The sequence below is a fragment of the Nothobranchius furzeri genome, chromosome 13 (assembly GCF_043380555.1).
Source record: "Nothobranchius furzeri strain GRZ-AD chromosome 13, NfurGRZ-RIMD1, whole genome shotgun sequence".
Lineage (NCBI taxonomy): Eukaryota > Metazoa > Chordata > Actinopteri > Cyprinodontiformes > Nothobranchiidae > Nothobranchius > Nothobranchius furzeri.
Window position 1 is genome coordinate 45275070 of NC_091753.1, and position 27757 is coordinate 45302826.

Here is a 27757-nt window from a genome sequence, read left to right on the forward strand (position 1 = left end):
CATTGTTTAACAACCTTTAGAGGTAAGTGGAACATACTGGGGGAACTTGGAGTAAAACTGTTGCTCCTTTGAATCAAAAGATGGCAACTGAGGTGGGCCGGACATCTGATGATGGTGTCTCCTGTTCTCTCTGTTTGGAAGTTCCTTCGCACACATTCAAAGGGAGGAGACCTGCAAGTAAACCTAAAACTTGTGGAATGATTATATACCTTTTTTCTGTTTTGGGAACGCTATGGAATCCCCCAGGAGTAGTCAAAATGGGATGTCTGGGCTTCAGTCCAAGGACTGTTACCCCTGTGACCCAACCTCAAATATGTCTACCAGTGCGCATCATATGTATACTCACACACAGTCTCCTAAGTTCAACTCAATTCTAGCTACAGGCTCTACAGTAAGTGTAAAACCGTTTACAAGTAGAATTAACAAGTTGGCTCCATTTTCATCCACTACATTATCACCGTTAAATGTCTTCCAGTAATATCCCCACTAACAGAAGGTCATAAAGTTGCAAACCTTTTTGGCATGCTCAGTTATAGACAATAAATAATTTACTTAGTCCTTTCTCACTTCCTGCAGTTTGTCTGGAGGCTGGGCTTTGCACAGAGAAAAGACCAAACTACTTATCACTGAACACCTCTAAAGCTGATGACGGAGGCTAGGTTTCAATTAGGCTAATATGAAGTAAGCCTTTCAAATTCCCCGTTATAGAAAACTCACCCCAGAATTGTTTTTGCTCACCTGTTTTGGAATGAATTAACCTGACTGTGTAGTGTTGTAAGGAGATGCTAAGCTGTCTTGTTGGAACTGAGAAGTAGTGTAAAAATTAAGGAAAATGTAACTTCTGGAAGGGAGAAAATTCAATGTAAACGCATCAACCTGATTGGTAGATGCCTTAAAAAGAAAGCCCGTTTAAAGGTTATGTATTTATTCTTGTCTGCAAGTATGTGAAAACTGTTTCCATATGCAATCCATTCTCTAAATTCTGGTGATGCACCGATATGAAATTTTTTGGCCGATACCAATATCCGATATTAAGATCTTTGTTATGGCCGATAACCGACATTTGCTGATACCGATATACTGACATTAACGCTTCTAAAATCAGCAGATTTTGTATAGAATGAAAATAATGTATTTATTTATTTATTTATTACTTTTAATTTTTTGAGTTTGACATTGTACAACATACTTAAGCAACCTTGACATTGAACAAAAAGAAAAAAGGAATAACAAAAATTCTGTAAAGAATTAAAGTACGATCATTTCCTTTCGTTGCTAGGATTATACATATTTTCGCCTTTATATCCACCATTTTCATAGTTTCATAGCAAAAATTCCTATTGACATCAGAGTAGACAGCAGGAAAAACAACATCCCAATACATCACATTGCTAAGTACTGTTTGACACATTCCCATCTATCCTGGAATTGATCCGCCTTCATTTGCAAAATAGATGTCATCTGTTCCATTACATATATTTGTTTAATTCTTTCCTTCCATTATTTTATAGTTGGGGGGTTTACCTCCTTCCATTTTACTGTTATAATTTTCTTTGCAGCCAATAATAAGATACGGGCAGTATATCGTTGGTCCAAATGTATTGTTTCGCTTGATGTAACCCTAAACAGGTAGAACAAAGGGTGTGAAGGTATCTCCTTTCCCCAAATTTTTTCCAACTCTTCCTTTATGTCTATCCAATATTAAAGAATAACTGGGCAATCCCAGATTATATGGGAGTGGTCCCCCACCCCCCCAAAATTCCTCCAGCAAAGTCGGGACAGGGCATCCTTTACAAACCCCGATATGACCAAGGGAGTGAAAAAGTACCTAGTTTTTACCTGCCAATCAAATTCCTTCCACATTTGGCTGTTGATCCCCCTATGAGTTTGTCTGCATAGATCCTCCCACTGCTCATCTTCAATTAATATATTTAATTTTAATTCCCATTTCTCTTTTATATATTTCGTATTATGGGTACAGCCAAGAAAGAAACTTCTATATAGATTAGTGACATAGCCTTTAGCTTGGGATTTCTTTCCTAAGCGTGAAATAAAATATTGTTCTATTGCATTTGGATGTTTATATAGTGTTTCATTCTCTCTATGATTCGTAACGATTCATTATGGATCAAATTAAGAAAGAAAATTATTAAAGCTGAATTTACGTTATTATGTCCACACAACACACAATTACACTTTTGAGATGATTTCATTTACCGTTCACATGACTAAACAATTACACATCACCCCCCTCACCCTCTAAAACAGGCAAACAAATGGAGACGAGATGGAAAAAAATATCAGTTGTTAATATCTGCCCGGTTTTATTTATCGGACCAATACGATATGTAAAAAAATGACTAACATCAGCCGATACTGATATTGATGCCAATATATTGTCCATCCATACAAAGCTCCTTTCGTCATGCTGCCTTAGTTACATCGTTCTCCTGTAGACTGTATGCCTCCTTGAAATGGCGCTATTTGTAAAAAGTCATTCACTGCCATTGACGACAAAAGTCGTCATTTGCATTTTTTTTTTACTGGGTGGGCGTCGGAACGAGCCCCCGCACCGCAAGAACAAAAGCCGATCTTCATCCACATACGTCACACGTCACATGGAAGGAAGCAGAAAATCCATGTGTTAGGAGACTGTTTTGGGCTAAAAATGTGAGGCGCAAACCGGAAAAGCTTCTGCTGATCACAATTCGGCAGCGGATTATGAAAGAACGGAAAACGCTCAAAACACCCAGATTCTTCCCGATGTAAGAAGCAAGTCTACCCTTTGTATTGGTAGTTTGGATTTGACATCTTCATTGAGCGCAACGTTCTGTGACTCATCAAAAAACAGTGAAAACGCTGGCAGCGAAGGGCTTTTCTGACCAGCAAATGACTAGCAGTTAATGAGTTAAAGGTGTGGGGCAAACACAGCTTGTCGTTTCATGCATGGAATTAAGAAAATTGTTAACCCAAAGCTATATGACAGTGATATGAAATAACTGCTCTGTAATAAAGGTGGAAACTTGGTGAAACACAAGATTATAGTAAAATGGGGAGTAATTTCTAAAATGGGTACGGCAGGCAAAGAGAGGTGAATCTTGGGAAAGAAAACACGCCATAACCTCTGATAATCTGAATTCACTAATCAGGCTTAGCATAAAATGTCAGCCAAATGAAATGATGCACAGACATTTCTCCTTGTTGCCAGAGGGTGGCCAAAAACTGAGGCAGCCTTGGAGTCCTTGATCATGAAGAGTTTTTTGGGACTGTAGGATTTTGGCCCCGAGTTGGTCGACGGAGTCTGTTGAGTTCAGCAGAATCTCGTTCCCCGGGAGTGGCTTAACTTTAAGGTTCCTTCACTTCAGCTGCACCGAAAATGTGGAATTCAGAGCGCAAGTCCAAATTATCCAAACGAAGTTGAATCAGGAAAACTGCTCCAAATTAGCTTCTTAGTGTGAAAACTTGACCGGACCACGCAGACTTCCGTTTTTATGTAGAAGTCTGTATGCTTCTAAGTCCTACCGTAACTTTTGAGAGCTATAATAACCTGAAAACTTTGAGAACCCCGGCGCTGCTAGGCGAGATGGAAAAGCCCCGCAGGGATTTGTGCTTAAGGCGTCCTTTGTTCTGCCACCACGAGGTCTGAACTCTGGTTTTATAAACTTTCTTGGTCACACCCACATGTATTTCACTCATTAACCACTGGATGGCACTGTGGCTCTTTCAAATAAACTACCTTTCAACAATCACAATTTACCAAACTTATTCCAGATGAGGCATCAACGTATTACTTTAAACAGGAAAGAATTAAATGTATGTATTAAAACTAGACAGTTTTACCATTAGCATGAATTTTAACAGGAGAAACAAAAATTGGCAGAGGTTTAACATAACAGAAAAACACAAGACAATCAGTTAGGTTTGTAACTGATAAGATTTTAAACATATACTTGGTACACCTTGAAATTTAATGGTGAACAAACCTAAAACACCTTCTTTGATTGTAGATAAACAGAAAATACCAGGGTGTTGATAAAAATTAAATTCTGGAACCTTCTAGAACACACCCTGAGAAGTTTTACGAGCACCCAAGCCTTGGGTGAGAGTCAGTTCTTGGCAGGTTGGCATTGAACAGGCCGGTTCCTCATATCGTCCTGCGTCTTCAACTGGTGCAGAGAGAAACACATCACTTGGTAAAAATTATGTCCCTGGGGGGACATAATTTTGTAGTGACTGTAGGAGCTAGACAGTCCCAAATTCCCCCCTGTTGTTGTTAAATGTGAAGGCAAAACTTTGTGTGAACCCGACTGTGGGTAAAACTGATGATATTAAGTGTGGATTTCCGCTACAGCTAAAATAGATCCTTTCCACTTCCCCTTATCCCCTTTTTAAATAGAACCCATGTTACACAACTTTGTTAGCTTAGTGAACTAGACCAAATTCTTGCTTTGCAAAGAATGGTCTAGGCATGCTCCATTGGAACCTCAGCAGCTCCTACCAGGACTCTGGCTAGCCAATCACAGCTCTCTAGAGGGGTTTCAAACACATAAAGAGTTGTGATTGGTCCATAATGGTGGGCCAATCATAGTGCTCTATCTGCTTAGTGAACAAATCACAGAGCTTTATCCGCTTTGTGGGCCAATCAGGGCACTCTATATACCTGGTGGGTGGGATGATGCAACAGAGTGAAACAAGAGTATGTCACATTCATTGTCCAGTGGAATGCGGAGATCATTTGAAAGACAACGGTAGAACCCGCCCCACAACCGAGAGTCGTCAAAGGAGCATGGCCATACTAAATAATACATTTATTTAGTCTGGCTTGCCAGGCTACAACTTTGTGGTTCTTAAAAGATAAATGTTAATATCAGTTATATTAAAGTGGTGTTAAATTAGTTATATTAAATTGCTGTTAGCATCGCAATGCACTCTGGGTAGTGACGTCATATGGTTTTACCTTGGTTGCCGGCTTTGTGACCCTGTAGCGACTGTTCAGCGACATCAACTTGTCATCTGTTCAGCCTTTTCAATTTGAACCAAAGTGAAACATTAATGAGGACAACACTAACGATGTTTCACAAAACGAGCATCAAAATGAAGAGCAAGAAGGGCGAGATGAAGCGAGTGCGGGACAAAACCGGTGGCGTGTGCGGCAAATGCGTCTCCGTGGTAACCGAGAGGGAGAGTGCTTGTTGTCAATAGCTCACATTTTTGTCAGCAGAAGTTAACGGTAAGCTACCGTGTGATCAAACTTATTCAATTATGAATGATTTTAGGAGCATTTTACCATCCAGAGCTGTCGTGTGCTTTATAGATGATTAGGATATCCAGTGAAACGACTTAAATCATTTTTGGCAGATATTATATGTGGAGAACACTGTATTGCTACACTTACTGCTTGTTTTACTGATGGGAGAGGTGAATGTTCAGCTTCATCCATGACGAGTGGCGTGTTCGATGGCTCGCCCAACGTGACAGAAGCGGCAGCTGCAAGAGCGGGTTGTCGGCTCAGGAGCGTCCAGCATCTCTTGTCTCTCCGAGTGCATTTAGGCTCCATGTGTGGGAAAATGTTCGGTAAAGTTAGTTTCCGCCTTCTCTTTTACCCAGCCGTTCTGGTGAGCTCTTTAAGAAGTTGTGGTCGACTATAAGCCTCAAACGCATCAGGAGAAAAATGTTGGGAACACAGCCGCGGATCTTTGGGAAGTTGTGTCCGTCCACAGGCATCTTCCCACTACTTTCTCCTCTTCTTGCCAGTGGGAAAGCTGTGTAAACTCACATCACTCCCCTCGTTTCCCTCTGACTGGAAATTACATCTAAAAGCAGCTCAATGTGACATTTTACTTAATTATTAATGCGGTGAGCGCGTAAACAAACACTAGCGTCAATAGCTATTCTTCCAAGAGCAACCAATACACGTCATCACTGCAGAAAACATGGTGTCCTACATAAGTCAAAAAAGTTATTAAATATTATAGATCTATAAATAAACATCACTATTTTGTGTGTTTCTAACAACATAGTTTGGTACAACAGAAAACTTTTGGCTTATTAGGTCATACACGTCCTCATAGGTGGAGTTCCTTTTAAATCCTGCACTGCTTTAGATATGCAGTTTTCCACCATCTAACACAGTTAAATCATGTTTTTACCAACTAAGACGCATCTCAAAACTAAAGTACATCCTGAGTGTACGTCTTCTGAAATCGGTGGTCCACACTTTTATCACCTCAAGGCTGGATTACTCCAACTCCTGCTTATACGGCATCAGTAAAGCAGCTCTTTCTAGACTTCAGCTGGTCCAGAATTCAGCAGCTAGGTTGCTGACTGGAGCTGACAGAAGACAACACATTTCTCCAATCCTGAAATCTCTCCACTGGTTGCCCGTGCAGTTCAGGATAGACTTCAAAATTATGCTTCTCACTTACAAATCCTTGAACCATCAAGCTCCTCCATATCTGTGTGAACTTGTCCATTACTACAACCCGCCGCGTGCTCTCAGGTCTGAAGATAAGCTCCTCCTAGCTGTTCCCAATGCACGTTTAAAAAGCCGTGGAGAAAGGGCTTTCTCTGTCTGTGCACCGAAGCTGTGGAACGCATTACCACTGCTAGTGAGGCTAGCACCAACAGCTAGCATTTTTAAATCACGCCTGAAAACTCACTACTTCAACCTAGCTTATACAACATAATTATAGACCTCACTGACATCTGCACTGTTTATAAATGGACTCCACAATTATCGACTTCCGTATTATTGAGGTTCTTTGTAAAATGTTTTTTCCTATTTTTATTCACCCTGTGTCTTATTGATTTTTAGCTGTTATTTTTGGGAATTTTGTTGTATTTCCTTTTTATCTTTTATCTGTGTTCGACATGTTTATATAACGCCTGTTTAATTAACCAACATTTTTAGTGTACAGCGCCTTGTTTGGTTGTAATGCCTTGTGAATGCACTTTATAAATAAAATTGGATTGGATTGGATTGGACCATCAATAATGCAATCAGTGGTCACCAAGGCTTCAAACTCCTTGCCAGCGTCTTTAAGTTTAGTACATACGGAGGGTGAAGGTCTTGTTTAGTATTAAACCCTTTGCACAGGCTCTTGATATCCTGGTACCCTCTCAGTCATTGATATGAAATATGAAGTAGGATTAGGCCTTGGCTGCCCTGGCAAGTCAGTGATGAAGTGGGATGGCATGATTCAAATAGTAAAATATCCTAAATGTGTGGAGAATATCTAGTGTCTCAAAGGATGAATACATTTGTATAAGTCTATAGCATAGACTGTACATATACTGGACAATTCGATTCCATAGGCTTCAATAACACGTTATCTGTCCATAATGGGAGGTGTCCACCACCGCCATTTTGACCGTGTCACAGGTTCCGTCCAGCCCAGACAATTCCATAAAAGGGAAGAGAGGAGGCGCTGAGGGTGTGGCTGTAAGGCTGGGCTCGAGTGACGACACCCAGGCGAACTAGCTACGAGCTAACCTGAAGCTAACCCTGGCTAACCCAAAGCTAAAGCGGAGGTGGGAGCCGAGCTAACGGATGTAGCCACCTAGCTTCAACCCAACCGGAGCTAACTGGAACACCCATCGACCTGAACCTTACACGGAGTTTAGGTGGAGGTTTTCTGCGCCTGTTCGTGAGAAGTACCTGTATTAAAAAAGTTTTAAATCGGTAAGTTTATAATTTATTTCCGTAATGAAAACATTTTGCTTTGAGCAAGTTTTCAGTAGTTTTTTTTGGCGCTATCACTCCTGAGTCGCACCAGCCATTAAATGTATCATGAAGAAGAGAAAATATATTTAAGTCGTATTTTGGGGGGACATTTTATTATCTTTCTTACAAAATCTGAGACCAAGCGTTTCACATTGCAACACAAGCACCGGTAACCATAACAGAATTTACAGCCAGCAGAGGAGAGGATGGCGGTGTTTCAAACCCTCCCGGCCGGCGTGTAGAGCTCATTCCTGGGCTGGAGCCGGCCCTCAGCACCCCGCCACAGGCTCTAACAGATGCTGGCGGTGTTTCATATATTTCCAAAACGTAATACTTGTTTGTATCTTGTACAGCCAACTAGCCTTTATTCTGGACTCAGTACAATTTACCAAAAGTAAAGAGACATTATACAGATGAAGTAAGCACAAGATAACTTACTGGAAGACACAGAGTTATCATCAGAACCAGAACAAGAGAGCCTGATAACAGTCATGTGAAAATAACAGTTAAAAAGTATGTATGTATAATAGAAATAAAAATATATTAGAATTAGTGTAACTCACTGTGATCCAAACAAATCAGCCATAGCTGATGAGTAAATATGACATGAGGTCTGGGAGTTTTTAAGTTTCATTCTTTTATTACATTTTTTTCTTAGATCTATTAAAAGGTCACCATGGCAGCCTGTGTGTCTCCAACGTCAGCTACACAACGCAGCGTGTAAGTTCCAAGTACTTGTCTTGACCACTTCATGAATGGTTTTGTACTTTAAACAGCTAGGCCAAACCTGTTATTTTTTCCTCCATAGCCATTTGGATCATTGGAGACAGCTGAGTGAGGCGTGGTGCCCAGAGAGCTGCAGAGACAACCTTGGCCTCCCTGACGTCTGTGTCTCTTGGTTTGGTTGGGGCGGACCATCGACATACATACATGTGCCGACACTTTGCGCCCTGTTTTATAAACTGTAGTGTTAAAAATAAATGTTTTTGCTCAATTACTGGAATTTCTTTGGTTAAGACAAAAGTGAGGAATAATCATTTACAAGTTATTTGTACAACAGGCCCATTTTAAATCCCAACAGTTTCTTAGCAGACAATAGAAATGTGTTCTTTACTAACTTTACATGGTTTGAAAATCTTACTAAAATAAACTTGAGTGCCGTATTGCAAAACCCAATCATACTTGTTATGTAAACATTAGCTTTGTAGATATTTTTTACAGATATATATTTGTGTGCAACAAAAACCAAACTTAAATAATTTGTCATTCTTTATTGAAAAACAACAAAATACAGGTATACAGAAGTGTGGGAAAATGATAATGTGAAAGTATTGCACTATAAATGAAGTGAGATGAGATGAAGGTGAGATGAAGGTGGACGCCAGCGGGCTGGACGCCGGACGAAGAAACCTGGAGACGGATCGCTCAGACAGGAAGGGAAGAGCTTCCTCTTACCTTGATGGAATTAAAGTTAGCCGTCGTCTGAACGCCCAACCGTACGGTCTGAGGTCAAAGGTCACAGGAAACACACACCAGTCAGCAGTCATACAGATGCATAAAGATAACTAGCCATGGCAACCAGCTGACATGTCCCCACTTTCACCAAAACCTGGTGCCTGCCGGGTCACCTGAATTCCTGTGTGATGTCAGCACGGTCGGCCGTGACTGCTGCCATCAGAGGTGACCTCTGATCAGCTGAATGAACTCACCTTCCAGGGTGATGCCGTGTTAGAGTCGGCTTCATCCTGTAAACAAACAAATGAGTGGTAACATAAACACCACGTCTGGTTCTGGTGGAGGCGGAGGACAACACGCACCTTTCCAGGAGCAGAACCCAGATGTTCTTGTTGCTACAAACAGAGACGAGCAGAGTTAACAAACCAGGAAGTGAGAGGGACCAGCTGCTGCAGACAGGTGACGCTCACCTGAGCCTGAACCATAGGAGCCTCCTCAGCCATCAGACCTTCTGACTCCAGTTCAGATGCCACCTTGTTGATGTCCCTCAGGCGGGACTCGTTGGCCTTCAGGTCCTGCAGGACAAAAGCACCTGCTGATCACCTTGTTGCTGTCGGGTTAACAGGTCTGGTGTTAGAACGTGGTGGATAAGAATGTTCTGACGGGCCGAGGGTTCTGAACTCACCCTGCAGGACTGGGCCTGCTCCTTCAGGGCCTGGATGCTGCTGCCGTAAGCCGACAGGTCCGACATCAGGGCCTCGTGCTTCTTCAGGAGAGCCTGTGGAGCAGAACATCAGAACCTTCAGCTCGTCTGACACAAGTGGAGCTTTCTCGCAGCGATGGTCCAATCGGATCCGCCACCGTAAAACAAACCCTGCTCAGTTCACCGCAGACGTAGCTCTGCGGGTGTTTAGTGGAAAAGCGTGAGCCTTCTGCCGGCTGCCACGTGTCATGGCTGCTCTGCAGCGGGAACACACATCACAGCTTGTAAACCGTTTGAAATAAGAGCGACGGGAACACGTTTGTCATCACTTCCTGTGCGAGGCCAGCACTTCTACCCCTAACCCATGAGACGCTTAAACGAGCAACGACGTCTGGTAGACAACCGAAGGAAATGCCAAATACAGAAACACTAATTATGAAGGACTGGAAAGAGAGCAAAGAAAAGCGATTGGAGTTTCTCAGGAAGGGACTTCCATACCTCGGCCAAGTCCTCGTCTTTCCCTTAGTCTGGACTTCCAACGATGGGCTCCTTCTCCCTCATCCAGGACTCGGCCTCATTAGCATCCGCAAAGTACTGCTGGGCCTGCAGAGAGTCCTCCAGGTCCTGCCTCCTCTGGGACGCCTTGGCCTTCAGCGTGTCCCAACGTCCATGAGGCTCCCACAGTTTAGTCTTCACTTCCTCACCAGCGAAGTGACCTGGACCCAAAAAAAGTGAGCCAGAACCTGCAGACACCTCAGAAACATGTCAGGACCAGACCTGCTCTACCTTCTTCCACCATGGTCTCTCCTTTCTGGGTGACAGCCTTGATGCGAGGTTCATGACCTGTGATCTCAGCCTGCAGAGCCTGGTGCTTCTTCAGCAGGTTCTGGACACCAATCAGGTCCTTCCCTTAGGACACATGTTAGAGTTCAGCATTATGCAGTAGACAGACCAGTTTAACCCAGGGGTTTCTTTCTTCTACAATCTGCTCTTTAACTGTATTATTTCCTGCTATTTCAGCTGTTAACTTTATTTTCTCTCTAAGTGTTTTTCTCCCCAGAAGAAGCTACAACGATGTTCTGTTGAGCTGTGGTGGCCTCATGGAGGGGGCCATCGGCTAGCACACTGCTGCTAACCACTTAAACATTCTCCCTCTCCTGATAATAACATTTTACTTTCTTTGATGTTGGATGTGCTACTACTAGTTTACCCGTTTAATTATAGATTCACTAGGATAAATACAATAAAGTTTATCTCTTGCCAAATAGAATATTTACTGTGGCGAGCCCGTGAAGAGGTGTAGGAGAATGCGACAAATTTGTCTGTTAAAAAGTCTGTTATGTACAAAAACACAATATCATCACACTATTTTGGACCGATACATGACGGTCAGGTCCAGCTTGGGGAGAAAATATGACACATCTTTCAGGATGGACTTCATCTTTGGTAGCTGGCGAAGCCGGGAAAAGCAGGATCTAACCACCTGGCTAATGTGGGAGTCCATCCGCATCTCTGGGTCCAAAACCACCCCCCGGTTAGTGATGGTTGGCTTCACTAAGCTGCAAAAACAGGGTTGCAGGACAGGACTAACTGCAGTGGGAGAGGGAGGAACAAATATTCCAGTTATAAATATTAAATATTTGAACAAATAAATATTTGTTAAAAGGAAGAAACTGATGATGACTTTAAGATTAGAGGAATGTTCTAGAACGGGTCTGGAACCAACGATGGCCCTTTGGATCAAATTTGGATTAAAAAAATAGCTCATGATTTTATTTATGGATGGAATAAAAATACAGGTTGTAAGCATCTTCTCAGTATCTTCATGTTGCACGACTTTCCACAGCAGAAGGACACAAAAACTGCCAGAATTATGATTAGAAAGATTTACGTTTTAATCTCAGAATCCCAACTTTTCCCAGAATCTTCACATTATTCTATGAATTCAGAGAAAATATACATTTTTCAGAGGTCTCGCTCCCCTGTTGTGGATATTTCTCAAAATTCAACCATTTTTTCTTTTCAAAAGCTTTAGTAAGAGTTTGGACTCTAAACAAGTTTTACTTTGCAGACTGCTTGTCTAAACCTTCATCAGATCTGCTCATAATAAAACATTTGGGTTATATTTAATGCCCAGGAAGATGCTCTTCCTGGGCATTAAGTTATCAAAAACAGATAAAATTATTTTTTACCATAATTTTAACTGCTATCAGCTGATTAAAATAATAAAAAACAGCCTGATCATTAAAGGGGTGTAAGTGAAACCGCGCGGATCACACAAACCATCATGCTGTCTATATGACTTTGAAAATATATAGTTTAATTACAGTTTGATTTATTTGACATCTGTATAATGTTTATTATTTTGTTTTTTCCCCCTAAATGCCTAACGTTTCAGTTTAACATGAATATTAGTCATTCATCACAATACATAAAGTTACACATTTTAAATTTTAATAGGGGAAGACTGCAGGAGGGAGCGGTAAAATACAGAAATCCCCAGCAAAAACAAGAAACTTTACGAGTCTGATGAAACCCGCTGGAGTTCCTTCAGCAGGCCTGGTGGCAGCTACAACGGCCCAGTGGCTGTGCTTGGTCAATGTTATCGAGCTCAGTCCGGCTCGGCCGTGAACGAGCCGAGGCGACATCCTGCTCTGCTTAAGAAGAGGTGTTATTTTCCGCTTCAGAAGAAGCGTCCGTGTTTCACGCTTTCTCAGAGACATGTCACGTTGCTAAGTTGTTAGCGCCGTGCGCTAACACGTCAATAGTGCAGCATAGCCTGCTGGAGGGTTCAGATGAAAACACCCTACCACTCAGGCTGCTTACACATCGATATTAAGTTGTCGCTGTTGCGCTCACGCCGTAATACAGTATTAGATGCGGTTAAAGTCAGACATGAAAAACTCCACGAGCGGTCAGACCGCGCAGCAGCTAGGCGCAGCAAGTAGGCGCCGGATCGGTCAGGCTGCCCGGCCTGACCGCTGGGGATTACCGGATGGAAGAATGGACACAGAAGTCTCCCTCTTAGCGCTCCGTCATATTTCAACCCATTTTTATCTTAAATGCACTGGGTTTTACCCTATTACCCATCTAAATATGCCCTATTAATTATTTTACCGTATTTTACATTTAAATTTCATGGTTAAACAGTACATGCTACATGTTAAACTGATAGTTAGCTAGCTACTTCGGTAAACTCAGCTAGTTTAAAGGTAGCAGTGACATAAAATACGAATATAGATTTTAACTTACCGAAAAAAATGAAGTGGAGACTCCTTGGACGCTCTATTAGTGCAATTAATACCACTGCAAGTCATTTTGTCCAACAATTGCACCAATAATATCCAAAGAAGAATACACAAACACAGAGACTCAAAATGCCGGAGCAGTTTCCAAGCCAGACCGAGGCTGTACTGAGGCCTTTCCACGGAGCTAGCTCTGTGGTCACGTGGGTCTGAGGCGGCGGTCACGTGTGTCGGATGCTCATTAATTATACAGAATTTTAGGCTTTCAATACACTTAAACAGAAGAGTGAGAAAAAAATTCACCCCCCTCAGAGTTGTCATGAGTATAAACTAGATAATTTAGACAAAAAACATGTTTTGGCACCAGGCTGTAAACATGTTTATTTCTGCTGTGAAATCGGCATTTTTAACATGGGAGTCAATGAGGATTTGCTCGCTTCTGGCACCAGCCCCCAGCGGATGAGGGTGGAACTGCAATTTTTCTTACTTCCGGGATGGGACCATTTTCTGAGCGGCATTGTGGGGGCTTGGTCTATAGGCCTGTTGCCACTTCCGGGTAATTCTATCAGACCTTTGCAGTGTGCCTGTGTCTCCATTTCACTGGGCCAACCTAAAAATACCTTTTTTTCAGAGCCATTTCAGGAACCACTAGAATACCCGAACTGGGGTATGTCCTCAGAAATGGCCCAATAGAATTGATGGGGTCAACTCGTGCTAATTGGTTGTAACTCAGTAGGAAATTTTCACCAAACAACCAGCATTTATAAAACTGGAAGAGTTGCAGAAAAAAATAAATAATACTGATGTTGCGTTGAAACGAACATTTCTAAACTCCCAATGTCAAAAAATGTAGCGGAACCCACCCCCAACACCATAATTTACACTGGTTTATGGTCTCCACCTGCCCTGCGATGGACTGGCAATCTGTTCAGAGTGTACCCTGCCTTCTTGCACGGAGACTGCAGGAGATAGGCACCAGCCTCCCCTGTGAGGATAAGCAGGTAAGTAAGGAAGGAAGGAAGGATGGAAGGATGGATGGATGGATGGATGGATGGATGGATGAATGAATGAATGAATGAATGAATGAATGAATGAATGAATGAATCTCCACCGGTCCCTCCGACCACCACCAGCAGGCAAGGTTGGTTAAGTGACTTGCCCAAGGACAACACAGCAGCATCCTCTGGTGGGAGCCGGGATCGAACCTGCAACTTTTTGATTACTGGACAACCCGCTCAAACTCCCTGAGCTACTGCTGCCCAGGTAGTCTGATCATTGAATGCTGTTTGTTGCGTCAATCCCCCTACTGGATTAAATTGTCATATGTTATTAATGTCACGGTCACTGCTGAAATTATCACGATATTCTGATATTTTGGCAAAGTCCTGAAAGGGTCCATTTTGTATAGAGAAACGACATCTGAGGACTGAGCCATCAAATATTACCTGCCCTGCCCCCAGCCGACAAAATTTCCAAGAACCCCTTTAGTGGAAACACGTCATGGATGATTTAATTTAGCATAAAACTTTAAATTACAACTAAAGCCTATTTTATTATCAGTATAATTATAATCTAATACAAAAAAGAATAAATAAGTTTACAATAGGTTTACAACAATCCATCTAATTTACTAGTAAATTAGTGGTTTTAATGTTTGCATTTCTGCAGCACTGAAGATAACTGAGAACTGCACTGCCTGCAAAGTACATGAGATATAAAAATGTCTAGTTTAGTGCTGATGTTTGTTACCATCACTGACATCAACTAGAGACTATTAATGCAATTTATATTTCTGTGCAGAACAATTAATTATAGGAAGAACATGCAAACGAACATTTTCAGATGCACACCTCATCTTAGGCAGTGACTCATTACAGCTAATGGCATACAGACGCCAACCTGGATTCACGGAGTTGAATCCCGACTAAAAACGCAGATCCAGATATTTTCACTTGTGAAAAAGACACTCACACGCACCTGCCACCATGTCTGTTCTTCAATCTAAATGTTGAGCCAGCAGAACAGCACATCCAGGTACAGAAACACAAGTAATGCAGCCCAACACACTCCTACTGAGATGTAATAACAGGAGCAGACCTGCAGTGGAGGAAACCCTATCCTTAATCTATGAGGAAACACTAAAGAATGAAAATAATACATAAACAACAGTAAAATATGACAACAGATATTGATGCCATGCCATCACAATATTAAAATAAACAGTTCTGATTGTTTTTATTGCAATGTGCCAATGCTCTTTCTCTAACTTTCTTTAAGTCAAACTTTCTGGTGATGTTCTTTCTTGGCCCTGCCAACCCTTGACTTTTTTTCCAACCATGGCATTACTGCTTTATTTCAGAACAATGCTGTTGCCAAGCAACAACACACTCCGTGTTTACACCAGGGACCAGCTGATCATGGCAAAGTTGTCCCATAGCAATAGCGAAAAACATCAATATACATCTGTGCATAAATCAGGAGGGAGAACATGGCGAGACTACAGAGCAGATGGTGAGGGGGAGGGATTAAGAGAAAAAGACTTCTAGGGGATGGAAAAAGATGAGATGTATCTTTTTTGCAGGCTAAAGATGACAATAGTCTCCTACACCTATCTCCTGCATTAGCATCTGATAGAGAATAGATGAAACACTAGAATTTGAAAGGTCTGACAGATCAATGTCAAGCAGTAGCTTGGACTCACCCATTACGGCGCATGACGATTAAAGCTGTTGCTTTAGTGCCCAGAATCAGCAGAGAACATCTCGTCTAGCAGAAGCTAACCATTAGCATTAGCAACTCAACCACAGGGCGGAAGCTCCTCCAGGCTTGTGTTATTTGAGTAGATAAAGCTTCATTGTCACAGAGCAATCCTGGGTAAGATGTCCAAATATCAGGAAATAAGAGCCCACGTTAAGCTTTCCTCTGATGTGGTAGACTTTTCCCAGCTGATGCAGGCATTTCTGGGCATTTTTTGCCCCGAGTTCGGCTTGCAAGGCAGTGACCACTGCAAATGTATTGATTAATCAGGCTTCCCCACACCTTTTGACTTTGATTAATTCCTTGAGTATTTCTTGTTTCCAACTACAACAGTGATAAGTCGCCAAATTCTGGCTTTTTTTCTTCTACTGTGCATGAGTACTAGAACAAGAAGAACTAGGCCCTCCCAAATGGGATGACCAACGTTTAAAAAAGAAAAGTGCTAACAATTTTGGTGGTGCACCAAAATGGATAGTCCTGCACTGTGTATGTAGTTCAGAGAGCCGTTGTATTGGTGATGCAACCAAACAGAGCTGCAGGCAAAGTTTTGACAGTAGCTGTTTTGACGCATGCACTGCAGAACTGAAATCATCGAGAAGACATCTTGTGGAAGACTGAACAGCACCCTGGTTAACACAGAAAATCTGAAGAAGCAGGGGGAATTATCTGTAGATAGGAATGCATGCCGAAGCCTCAAAAATGCTTAAATTTTTTTTTTTGACTTGTCACATTTTCTTCTTTAATATTGCTAAGAATGCCCTAAGTAACGACAACAGTCTTCACTCCTGATGTGTTATGAGTATCATCCACCATCCATCCCTTGTTTCTTTTAAATAATAAACTTCAGTGCTTTAACATATTTTTGTACACTGAACAAGTACAAACTGGTCTCATAAGGGCAACTGTTTAAATGTTAAAGGTGTGGTACATTGAAAAAGCATTTTCCCGATTGTGATCAGTCACTCTGAGTTTTTCATGCAGGCTGAACATGAAAATAGTCTCCTACACCTAGCTTCTGCATGAGCTTGTGATTGAAACTAGACTGTGAAACTCTAGGATTAGAAAATCCTGACAGATCTACGTCACACTGTCACTTAACATTCATGGACTCGCTCATTTTTACTCACAACGGGGAAGGCTGCTGTTGGTTTAGCATCCAGGAAACAGCAGAGAACATCTCAACTAGTAAAAGCAAGCTGTTAGCATTAGCAACACCACCACACAGAGAAACTCCTCCAGGTTTGTGTTATTTGTAAAGATCCACTTTGAAAGTCAGTGGTAGTCTCATTGCTGTTATCCAATCTGAGGCAAGATGTTCAAATTTCAAGAAATACGACTCCAAATCCTGCTGTCTGCTGCAGCAGACTTGTCCATGCTAATCTGAACAATTCTGCACATTTTTTGCCCTGAGTACAGCTTGCAAGGCATAATTTTTACCAGAAACAACTAGGGCTGAATGATTAATTGCATATGCAATTAAATTGCGATGTGACAGAATAAGATTTTCTAATTGCAAAGGCTGCGATTTGACTGGTAGCGAGAGGTTAGCACAATGCTAATATACATGGAAAAACCCATAGGGATGATAATGCTAATATTGCAGATTACATTCTTACAAGTTACGAATTAGGAACGTGCCAAATGATTACATTTGGAGTCTAATAAAAAGTAAAAACTGCCATCAATCAAATAAATACAGATATTTTAGTAAAGCTAGAAACCCGTAAGAAACTTTAACTCCACTGAGTTTTGGCTAGCAGCTATGAACGTAACTGAACTACGGAAGCTCTGCATGGACAATACATCAAAAACTCTAAACACAAAAGACTTCAGTTAACAGGACACACTTCTTTCCTGCAAATATTTTCACAGTTGACGCTAATACCTATTCTCCTTCAAGGGATGTGCTCCTGGCTGCAAAATTTGCACCTTCACATACAAAATGTTGTCTTTACTTGTGATTGTTTATTTATATGTAGATAAATAAACTTGTTGATATAATATGTAGATAAATAAACTTGTTTATATTCAGTACAACTTACATTGATTTTTTTTGCTCCTGTTAGTTGAAAAATGAGAAAAGTCCCTTGAGAAAATAATTATGAATTAAATCTCAATTGCAATATTGAAAAAAAAATCGCAATTAGAATATTTTCCAAAATCGTTCAGCCCTAGAAACAACTGTGAATGTATTGATTAAACAATGTGAAATGATGATCATTCAATGTGACTGCTCTAAAAAAAACCCGTCTTCCATTAAAGATGCCCAGGAATTCAGCGCAGAATGAGACATCAAACCAAAACGGACTAAATGGCCCTCATGTATGCAGAAGCTGAGTGTTCTGAAAGGAGAAAATCTAGATGAGTTGTGTGTTTTCATGACCGAACCGTAAAGGAAATGCAGAAAACTCTTCACAGCCCGCACTTCAAACATGTGTAATCACTGAACTATTTACATACATCAGAACTATTTTGTAAGAAAGCAGAAAGTCGGCTGGACGAAAGTCGTGCTGTGAGCCTTGTAATAAACTCCTGATTGCTGCAATCGTTTGCTCTCGAGAGCCATGAGGAGCTACGGTCGGTGGCGCACATTTGCCTAAATTCGATTTGATTGGGACAGAAATAGAGCAGAATGTGAAGTAAGTCCACTGACTTCTAGTTAAATATCTGTAAAAAATTAATAATAATAAAAACCCTCAACATTAAAGTCTGCTGCATAAACAGTTAAGCGTTGCAACTTTAATGGGATTATTGCTTCACTGCCTCAACTGGCTGAGCAGCAAGGCGCTAACATGTACTGTTTTATATATGATTACTAAACAAGGCCAAAGTAATTATGCATTTATAATGGTGAATGCAATTTTAAGACCCTATTAGAATAAACTGAGGATCAAAGGTGTTTGAGCTGAGTGATAGATAGGCGATGATGCTTTTTCACCCCTGTACAGCTGTTTTCTATATTTATAAGACCTATATTTTTAATCTTCCTCAATTTAACAGACACACTTCTCCTGTTAAGAGGCTAAACTGGCATTCCCATGAGCACATAAGAGGGACAGGAAGTCGAGCTCAGTGTGTTGGAATTTGAGACTGAATTTTGGGATTAGTCGACAATGACCCGGGAAAAAGTGACAAATCTGTGTTTCTGCCTCTGATGGATGAAAATACGTTCCTGTCATAAAGAAAGTGAGGTAGCAGCGATCTGTCTGCGGCATCCTCAGTGTGGTTTTCTTTCTGGGTGTTAGAATAAAACTGTGGTTGTGATCCTTAAACAAGCCTCTGCATATGTCAGCAGGAGTGTAATAACTGCAGTGTTTTCAGGTTTTTGTGCAGATTTGCGCTCGTTAGCAGCAGTACCCGTGTTTCTAAGCAGAGCTGAGAGAAGGACCACTCAGAAGAAGGGAGCTGTAATGAATGCAGCTCTGATTGCGAGGCTGAGATTCGGCTCGTTATTTCTGGACGCGCAGAAGCAGGAACAGACGCGTTTGGACTCACTCTTGAGCGCGGTGATCAGCGTGTTTCCATCCTTGATGAGCTCTTTGATGAACTTGTTGGTTCGCTCCAGCTCTATTTCATGGTATTTGATGCGCTCTCTGAAGTCTGGACTGTCCACAAAAGAGTCGCTGAACTCCAGAGCTGGAAGTCCCATGTTGTCTCTCCGTGGTGGCGCTCAAACTTTTGTTACTCGATGGAGAAAACGTTTTTTCCTCTCATCACGCAGCTCCGGTGTGACGTCAACATCTGAGTTTCTCTGGGTTTCTCTGAGTTTCAAAAGGTTTTCCTGCTCCGCTTCACTCCTTACTTCCGCTTAGGTTCTCCCCCCCCCCCCCCCAGCTGCTTATCCGAACCAACAGGGGTGGTCTGACTCCTGCTGGCTACTTTTAAACACTCTAGGCCCAATTTTAAAGTTGGTTACATATTTGCAGGTCGAACAAATAAACGTTTGAATCAGATAAAATTTTGCATTTTCGATGAATTTTAGATCAAAGGTCTGCAAGCTATGGCTCTGGGGCCGCATGTGGCCCTGCAGATCCAACAACGTGGCTCTAAGTTTGACCAAAAATGCACAAACGTGCGTAATGCTCAAGTTTACCCTTTTAGGTATGGAGTTACCATAATATAACACGTTTGCTGGCTTTAATCTTGCTTTGCAAGGTAAAGTAGTACATTTTTTAATTATAAAAAATAGCCACAAATCACAGCAAAAATTACAAACAATACCCCCCCCCCCCCATTAAGTAATTAATTAATCAATTATATATATGTATGTATATATATATATATATATATATATATATATATATATATATATATATATATATATATATATATATATATATATATATGATTAAATAAGTTGTATTAGCCCCAGCAACATTTAAATGTTGAAACTTAAACAAATAAATAAATAACTTTAATTGAAAGCTTAAAACAAATATGCAAAAAAGCTGGAGTTTGAATATAAAAACAGTCACAAAATTAGGCACTTCTGCCGGAACTGGAAATCCACAGTGCTGAAAGAATATAGAGAGCGCAAAGCAACAGCCGCCGTTTTAGGTCCAAACCTCTTTTGTTGTCCATGACTTCAAATGGTGTATATTTATTTTTTTCTTGTAGTCTGTCTGAAAGTGGAAGTGGTAGCAGCTGTCTGTTCATCCTTCTCTGATATTATTGAGCATTGAAACTCTCCCCATTGTGTTCTGGGGTAAAATGCGTGATTGTGTAATGAATGGAGGACCCAGGGATAGTCATATATATATTATTATTATTATTATTATTATTATTATTATTATTATTATTATTATTATCATTATTATTAGTAGTAGTATTGTTGTTGTTGTTGTTGTTATTATTATTGTTGTTGTTATTATTATTATTATATTAGAACTTTTTTAGAGGCATGAAAAGATGTTTTAACTTAAGCTAATGTGTTCTTGAAATTTGCCACTATAGCTTTACAAATTGCTATAAATGCATGTGGACTGTGCAGAAGAGTGGTACTTGGTTGGATGTAGAGTGGAGTCAGTTCAGCAGAGATCATCATTCAGTACCAAAATGTGTTCAACTGACAAACTTTCTTCTGAAATAACCTTAAAATGCAGAGATTGGTTCAAATGTGAAGATGTTAGCTCGCTCATTAATTTATTAGTTACACCCTTTAATATCCAATGCAATTTGACACCTAATTCACTATAATTATATACATATTGTGGGACAGCAGCAGCTCAGGAGGTAGAGCGGGTTGCCCAGTAATTGGATGGTTGCAGGTTCGATCCCGGCTCCGACCATACAATTCTGCTGTTGTGTCCTTGGGCAAGACACTTAACACACCTTGACTATGGTGGTGGTCGGAGGGACCGGTGGCACCTGTGCTCGGCAGCCTCGCCTCTGTCAGTGTGCCCCAGGGCAGCTGTAGCTACGATGCAGCTCATCCCCACTAGCGTGTGAATGTGTGAATGACAGATTGTGTTGTGAAGCACCTTGGGGGGGTTGTAGAACCCTAGGCACTACACAAATACAGGCCATTTACCATCAAATAAACTCCAGCTTTAGGGTACTTTTAAAATAAGCTACATTTACTTGGGAATACAGAAATTAACACATTCAATGATTTTAAGTCCAGCAGAATTCCCTTTGCAATACAGAAAGCTGAAATTATAAAATATGACAACAATTTCTTGGCGATGTTCCTTGTCCTTATTTCATTATGATGTATTATTTCAATCTTAAGCCCCAAATTCACAAAATCGTTGTTACTCTAAAGCAAGTGGGCTTTTAAAATATGAACTGTAAAGACTTTATGGGTGACAATTCATCTGGCAGGGATTAGCACTAGTTTGAAGAGAGGAATATGAATTAATATCTCGATAAATTGAAGTAATTAAACTAGAGTCTAATTGGAGTCTGGAATTTGTCAGATTCCCTTCTTACAACAGGGAGGGTCTCAAAAGTAATGAGCATGAAGCAGAGGGGTTTGTCGCCAGTGGCACTAAGTCTTTTGGATGTCTCTTTCTACTTATGGTGCTTTGCAGCATCGAGGGGCCTGGAAGAGGCTTTATCACTGAGCAGAGACTAAAACAATAATCACAGCAATCTCCGTGGAGATGGGGGAAGCTGCTGCTTTGGCAGGAAAATGACACTCACTAATAAAAACACATTAACAACTTAACGCTGTGTAATAAAGCACACATCAAGAGTTTTGTAAATGGGGACACAATCGTTTCACTTTCAGATTGATAACAAAAATTACAACTCTTGTAACATTTCTGCTTCTGATTTCAAGAATTAAGTGAATCAACCTCAGAGGAAAGAAAAAAGTAAGTAGTGATGTTCATTCTCTTATCTGCGCACACACATATGGCGCGGTATGGGGGCCAAAATAAAGACTACTGCCCAGCAGCAGGAGGCTATATAAATTCTGAAGCAAACTACTGATCTGATTAATGATAAGCTGGCGCCGGTAACTGAGAGGCTGGTGCTGCTTACTGAGGAATAGCACCTTTACCGACGTTATTACTAGATACCTAGGGACTAGCAGCCCTCGGCTGGTCATTGACTGGTTCAAACACTCCCTCTGCTGTCTATTAGCATGGATAGGCTAGCATTAGCATGGACGGGCTGGTGTTAGCATTGGAGAGGCTAGCCATTAGCGTGCCTAGGCTGGCCACTAGCTGGATTTCCTACCCCCTTGACGGACCTTAGGCATGGATAGGCTGGCAGTAGCATCGGAGAGGCTAGCCATTAGCATGTCTCGGAGAGTCACAAATCAGCTAGTGGCCAGCCTAGGCACGCTAATGGCTAGCCTCTCAGATGCTAACACCAGCCTATCCATGCTAATGGTCTGTCAAGGGGGTAGAAAATCCAGCTAGTGGCCAGCCTAGGCACGCTAATGGCTAGCCTCTCCAATGCTAACACCAGCCCATCCAGGCTAACGCTAGCCTATCCATGCTAATAGACAGCAGAGGGAGTGTGTGAACCAGTCAATGACCAGCCGAGGGCTGCTAGTCCCTAGCGTATCTAGTAGTAACGCCAGTAAAGGTGCTACTTCTCAGTAAGCAGCACCAGCCTCTCTGTTACCGGCGCCAGCTTATCATTAATCAGGTGGGTAGTTTGCTTCAGAATTTATATAGCCTCCTGCTGCTGGGCAGTAGTCTTAATTTTGGTGCCCATAGCATGCCACACACACACACACACACACACACACACACACACACACACACACACACACACACACACACACACACACACACACACACACACACACACAGTAATGCAGCTGAGTCCTTCAGCTGAATGTAAGTGCAAACACACTTTAGGATATTTGTTACTGAGTCAAGTTCCTTGTCAGAGCCGACCCTGTTCGCTAACCAGATTTCACTGAACCTTTCTGAAATCAGCAATTATCACACACATCCGGAAACGATGGCATCAACCGATTCAAGATGGCCACCATAGATTTTCCAGGTCAATTTTAGGAAAAGAAAATGAAAATTTTAAATGTTTACATTAGCTGAGAGTCACATGTTTTAAACTTTGCATTTTGGTTACGTCTTTGCTGCTGGAGTCAAGTCTGTGTGCTAAATACCTCAGGATGGACTTTAATGAATCTCCCAGAAAATAATCCCTGCATGAAAATCTACAGCATCTAGAACTGGTACCAATCTTGCACAAAATTACCACCACAGCTAATTAACAGGCACATATATATTTATACAGAGGCTGAGCTACAGCTGAGGTGTTTAGTAGCCGAGTCAGTCACGACACTTATTCTAAGATCTAACAGTGTGAGATCAAACATGTTATTTTCAGGATGTGACCAAATGGACTACGTCTCGTCTCTCTCGACATATTCTGATTTTAAACGCAGTCATGTTTGGCTCTTAATTAAAACTTTGTAAATCTGAAGCTTCTGGCTGTGAAATGACTTTAGAGACTTGAAGCCAAAAAGATGAAAACCACGGCAGAACAGCAAAACTCTGGCCTCTGGTTCCACCTGAGGAATGGGTGACAGATGCACCAACTACATGGAGACCTGTTTGCATTTACAGTGATGAAATCTCAAGTCTGGTAATGAAACTGAATGAAATCCCTGAGTGAGTGATTCATTCAGAGGAGTAACACTCATCGTGTGCACCAATAAAACTGTATTAAATTTGCATGCGACAAGGCAGACCAGGGAGCCCAGTTTGCCTCGGGATGTCTGATTACTGCAGCGGTAATTTTGCAGTTACTTGTATTATGGGCTTGACGGGAAATGACAGTGGGATAATAAATTGTTCAAGGAACGGATGATTGTCCGAAAGTGAAGTTTAATTTGTGAGAAATTGGAAGCTATGTCCTGCTTTTATGCAGTCAGATTTTCCAGAATCTCATCTTGGAAAGTCTATAAAGTGGTAGATGAGTTAGGTGTGTGAGGTATTGTTGATTCAAATCTAAATCTGCTGCCTGCAGGGTCTTTGAGAGAAATTTGGTTGAATTAAGATGTCCCTGTTCTCCTTTCACAAAAACAAGCCATCCCCATTTTCATATTAGTCATGCAGACACAAGTGTTCAGAAAAGCCCTGCACACATCTGCCTCTGTAATTGAAGCTATAGAGACCAAACATGAACCACACACACACACATGTGCACAAGCCACACAGGCTTTTCACACACACTGAGCGAGTGAGACATCCTCCAGATACAGTACAAGTTGGGGAAGAATTTAGATGTGAGACGCACGTCTTCCCAAGTCCCCGCTCCTGTTCTCACTGCATTAAACAGGGTCACTTTGGCCTTGCATGTTGGAGAATCAGCCGCTGAAAAAAGAAAAGGAAAAAAATGACACTTGGATTTCACAGGAGGTATCAATAATCCATGCAGAATAAGCATCAATCAGCTCGGCACCGAGTTGTGCACAAGTCATGCAGCTTCTGATTAGATTTCCTCTGAAATCGCTGCATTACACGACGGGGCAGGCAGTGTTGTGTGAAGATGTCCGGTCTCCTTGTGTGTGTGTGTGTGTGTGTGTGTGGGGGGGGGGGGGTGTCCCCTGACATGCCCCCGTCAGCTCCAGCCTGCATGCCATCATTTTTGCAGAAGCAGCCCTCGGGGGTGCAGTTTGTTACACTGACACAGTCAGCAGAGAAATATGATACATTAGTGGAAACCCTGTTGCTTTGAGTTAATTGCTGTGTGCTCTCTGCAGAACTGAACTGGGTTATTGGGTGAAAGATAATAGCTTATATACAGTAAAAAGTTTCAGCTCGTAGTTTATCTGGAATTCTGTCGATTTATTTTTCTTTACTTGTGCTATTGCTCATAATTGAGTTAAACACATTTGGCCCTCTAGTGTGCAATAAACATTTTTGTTTGAGCTGGAGTAGATGGTTTAGAAATTTGGCAACACTTTACAACAAAATTCCCATCATTAAATTACTTAGTGCATTGTCAAGCATTAATAAACTATTTAATAAATTATTAACAACTGCTTAAGCATATTCTGTAATGTATTACTAATGAGACACCCCCTTGGCCCTTTGTCCTAACCTTATGAACGCTTAATAGTTAACAATAACGTTAATAAAGGGAAACTTTGTTTATTAATGCTTAATAATGCACCAAGTAATGTTAATAAAGGGACTTTTATTGCAAAGTGTTACCAAAAATTTTTACGTAACTTTAAAGTAATCCCGCAAACCTAGAACTTTCACCAACAGTTACGCGTCCACAAGAGGGAGCTGTCCATCCATTGCCAAGCATCAGTCAGCTTAGCAAACCAGTGAAGAAGAAGCTGGAGAATTACAATGCAATCCCAAAAGTACAGAAGGTAGTAATTTACTCAATTGCCTTTTACTACTGAAAGAAAATGATAGTCTAAAAGTCCTTCGTTAAGATGTTTACAGCCGTCAAGTAGAATTTACATTTGAGACGCTTTTATAAGAAGGCGGGAGTTTGGTGATCTATAAGGGTTCAACACTTGGTAAAGTTTATTTTGAACAGGTAAATACTAAGTCATTTATTGGAGAGAATTGTAACTGACATTTTATTTAAAGGTGTGGTTGACTAAAAGAACATTTTCTTTTATGTATTTTTTCTGATTAATCGGTCACTCTGAGTGTTTAACACAGGCTGAACATGAAAATAGTCTCCTACACCTATCTCCTGCATTAGCTTCTGATAGAAAATAAACGATGAAACTCTAGGGTTAGAAAATCCTCACACATCTACGTCCCACTATGAATTACCATTCATGGACTCACCCATCTTGACTTGAGACGGGGAAGACTGTTGTTGTTTTTTTAACGTCCGGGATTCGGCAGCGGACATCTCAGCTCATTTAAGCTAATCATTAGCTTTAGCAACTTCGCCACACTGCAGAAGTTCCTGAAGGCGGGTTATTTGTGGAGATAAAACTATAAACATCCACGGCAGTGGTAGAGTCACGTTGCTGTTATCCAATCTGGGGAGAGATGTCCAAATATAAGGAAAAAAGAACCCAAAACCTGCCATCTGAAGCTCATTTGTGATATGGGCAACTTAGGTCTGAGAAATGGTGCACCGGTATATCAACCCCACCCCCGTAACGAATTGCAAGGCATTCATTCCTACTAGCACTGCAAATAGTAAATAGCCGGTATTTGTATAGTGTAACAACCCCCTAAAGCGCTTAACAGCACAATTAGTCATTCACCCATGCACACACACATTCACACACTGGTGATGATGAGCTACAATGTAGCTACAGCTGCCTTGGGGCACACTGGCAGAGGTGAGGCCTGCCATACCCTGGATCCACCGGTCCCTCTGACCACCACCAGCAGGCAAGGTGGGTTAAGTGTCTTGCCCAAGGATCCCACAGTAGCATTCTCTGGTGGGAGCTGGGATCGAACCTGCAACTTTCTGATTACTAGGCAACCCGTTCTACCTCATGAGCTCCTGCTGTCCACATGAGTCTAAACGAGCTGATTAAACAATCCACATAAACCATTTCTTTAACCAATAGTGCAGATAGTTGTTGTATACTGGGCTAATGTGACACTAGCTTGAGCGCTGACTGCTGCCAGCTCTCACTCACTGCGCATGGGACATGCATCGCACAGCCTTCCCATGCCACACCTCCGGTTTGTCACGCTGAAATGCATGACGTTCGTCCCAGAGGCGACTTTAGCATCAGAGGTTTAGGGGCGAGAGCACCCAGAGAGATTCCACCGCTGATTGATTTTTAAAACCTCCTTTGCTTGATGACGTCACGTTTGATAGCAGGCCACAGCTTTAACACAGAAAAAAAGACGGTACGGTATGTTATGGTAATTACCTTTCATTGATAATAACAACTGAGCAAGGTCTCCATTTTAATCAGGTATTAAAGTAATTGCACAATTTCCGGGTGGCACTCAGCTTTGTTCCAGAGGAGGGCTTCTGAGAACCAGATCTGTCACTGTTTTCCTAGCTGATGATTAATGACCCCAATTTAAATCTGTCTTATTTTTTTCTCTTTCCTAATCATGCGCTGACATTTCCTATCACAGGAGTCCTTCCTCATCCTTTCTGTTGTTTACCTCCTGACAGTGCAATCTGTGGCAAGTGGTGGGCTCTCATTTATGACTCCCATGACCATCTGACGTTTGAACAGTTATGCATGATCACCTTCTCTTTACAAAAGGAGCCATCTCCAAAGCACGGACTGTCCACGGGGACTCCATTTATTGCCTTTCGCTGCACAGTGAAAATTGGGGTGGTAAGCTTTTTTAGCCTGAAATGCCACGGCTGCACATGTGTTGGAGTCGGTGTCAGGTAAAGGACACATCCTGAGCAAAATGCTAGAGTGAGAGAGTAAATGCAGTCCAGCACACATGAAAGGCTCAACAGTGTTTCAGCATCTGTAGCTTTTGA

The 27757-nt window shown here is 41.5% G+C and overlaps 2 protein-coding genes and 2 long non-coding RNA genes across 7 annotated transcripts in view; 1 reads left to right on the forward strand and 3 right to left on the reverse strand.

Moving 5' to 3' along the window:
* LOC107380177 (rho GTPase-activating protein 42) overlaps positions 1–19702 on the reverse strand; it is a 185969-nt gene extending 166267 nt beyond the window's left edge. For both annotated transcript variants that reach the window (XM_015951288.3, XM_015951287.3), the window contains exon 1: positions 19379–19702. In XM_015951288.3, coding sequence (XP_015806774.3) covers positions 19379–19532 — 154 coding nt within the window. In that variant the 5' untranslated portion in view covers positions 19533–19702. The remainder of the gene's footprint in view (positions 1–19378) is intronic.
* Positions 7282–8717, forward strand: LOC139062396 (uncharacterized). The gene is made up of 3 exons (XR_011515965.1): positions 7282–7681; positions 8382–8443; positions 8532–8717. It is a non-coding gene; the product is annotated as an uncharacterized lncRNA (long non-coding RNA).
* Positions 8980–10553, reverse strand: LOC139062395 (spectrin alpha chain, non-erythrocytic 1-like). Of its 3 annotated transcripts, XM_070543211.1 has the most exons (6): positions 10380–10553; positions 9864–9956; positions 9649–9753; positions 9541–9573; positions 9433–9468; positions 8980–9226 (listed from the first exon to the last, which is right to left on the reverse strand). In XM_070543211.1, the coding sequence occupies exons 2-6, from the start codon at positions 9927–9929 to the stop codon at positions 9149–9151; spliced, it is 318 nt and encodes a 105-aa protein (XP_070399312.1). In that variant the 5' UTR covers positions 9930–9956; positions 10380–10553; the 3' UTR covers positions 8980–9148. The 3 variants fall into 3 exon arrangements, with proteins under 3 accessions (XP_070399312.1, XP_070399310.1, XP_070399311.1); XM_070543209.1 differs by having other exon boundaries at positions 9433–9573; XM_070543210.1 differs by having other exon boundaries at positions 9433–9573; positions 9864–10407.
* On the reverse strand, positions 10585–19372 carry LOC139062397 (uncharacterized). Its single transcript, XR_011515966.1, has 3 exons — positions 11365–19372; positions 10668–10790; positions 10585–10597 (listed from the first exon to the last, which is right to left on the reverse strand). It is a non-coding gene; the product is annotated as an uncharacterized lncRNA (long non-coding RNA).
* Positions 19703–27757: the final 8055 nt, after the last annotated feature.

What these genes read in the sequence shown, in the direction of transcription:
- LOC139062395 (XM_070543209.1), bottom strand. Translation starts at nt 9,929, where the DNA reads ATGTCGGACCTGTCGGCTTACGGCAGCAGCATCCAGGCCCTGAAGGAG. An exon ending in AGCAGGCCCAGTCCTGCAGG is followed by an intron (nt 9,754 to 9,863) that starts GTGAGTTCAGAA and finishes TTTGTCCTGCAG; the next exon opens with GACCTGAAGGCCAACGAGTC. An exon ending in CTCCTATGGTTCAGGCTCAG is followed by an intron (nt 9,574 to 9,648) that starts GTGAGCGTCACC and finishes CTCTGTTTGTAG; the next exon opens with CAACAAGAACATCTGGGTTC.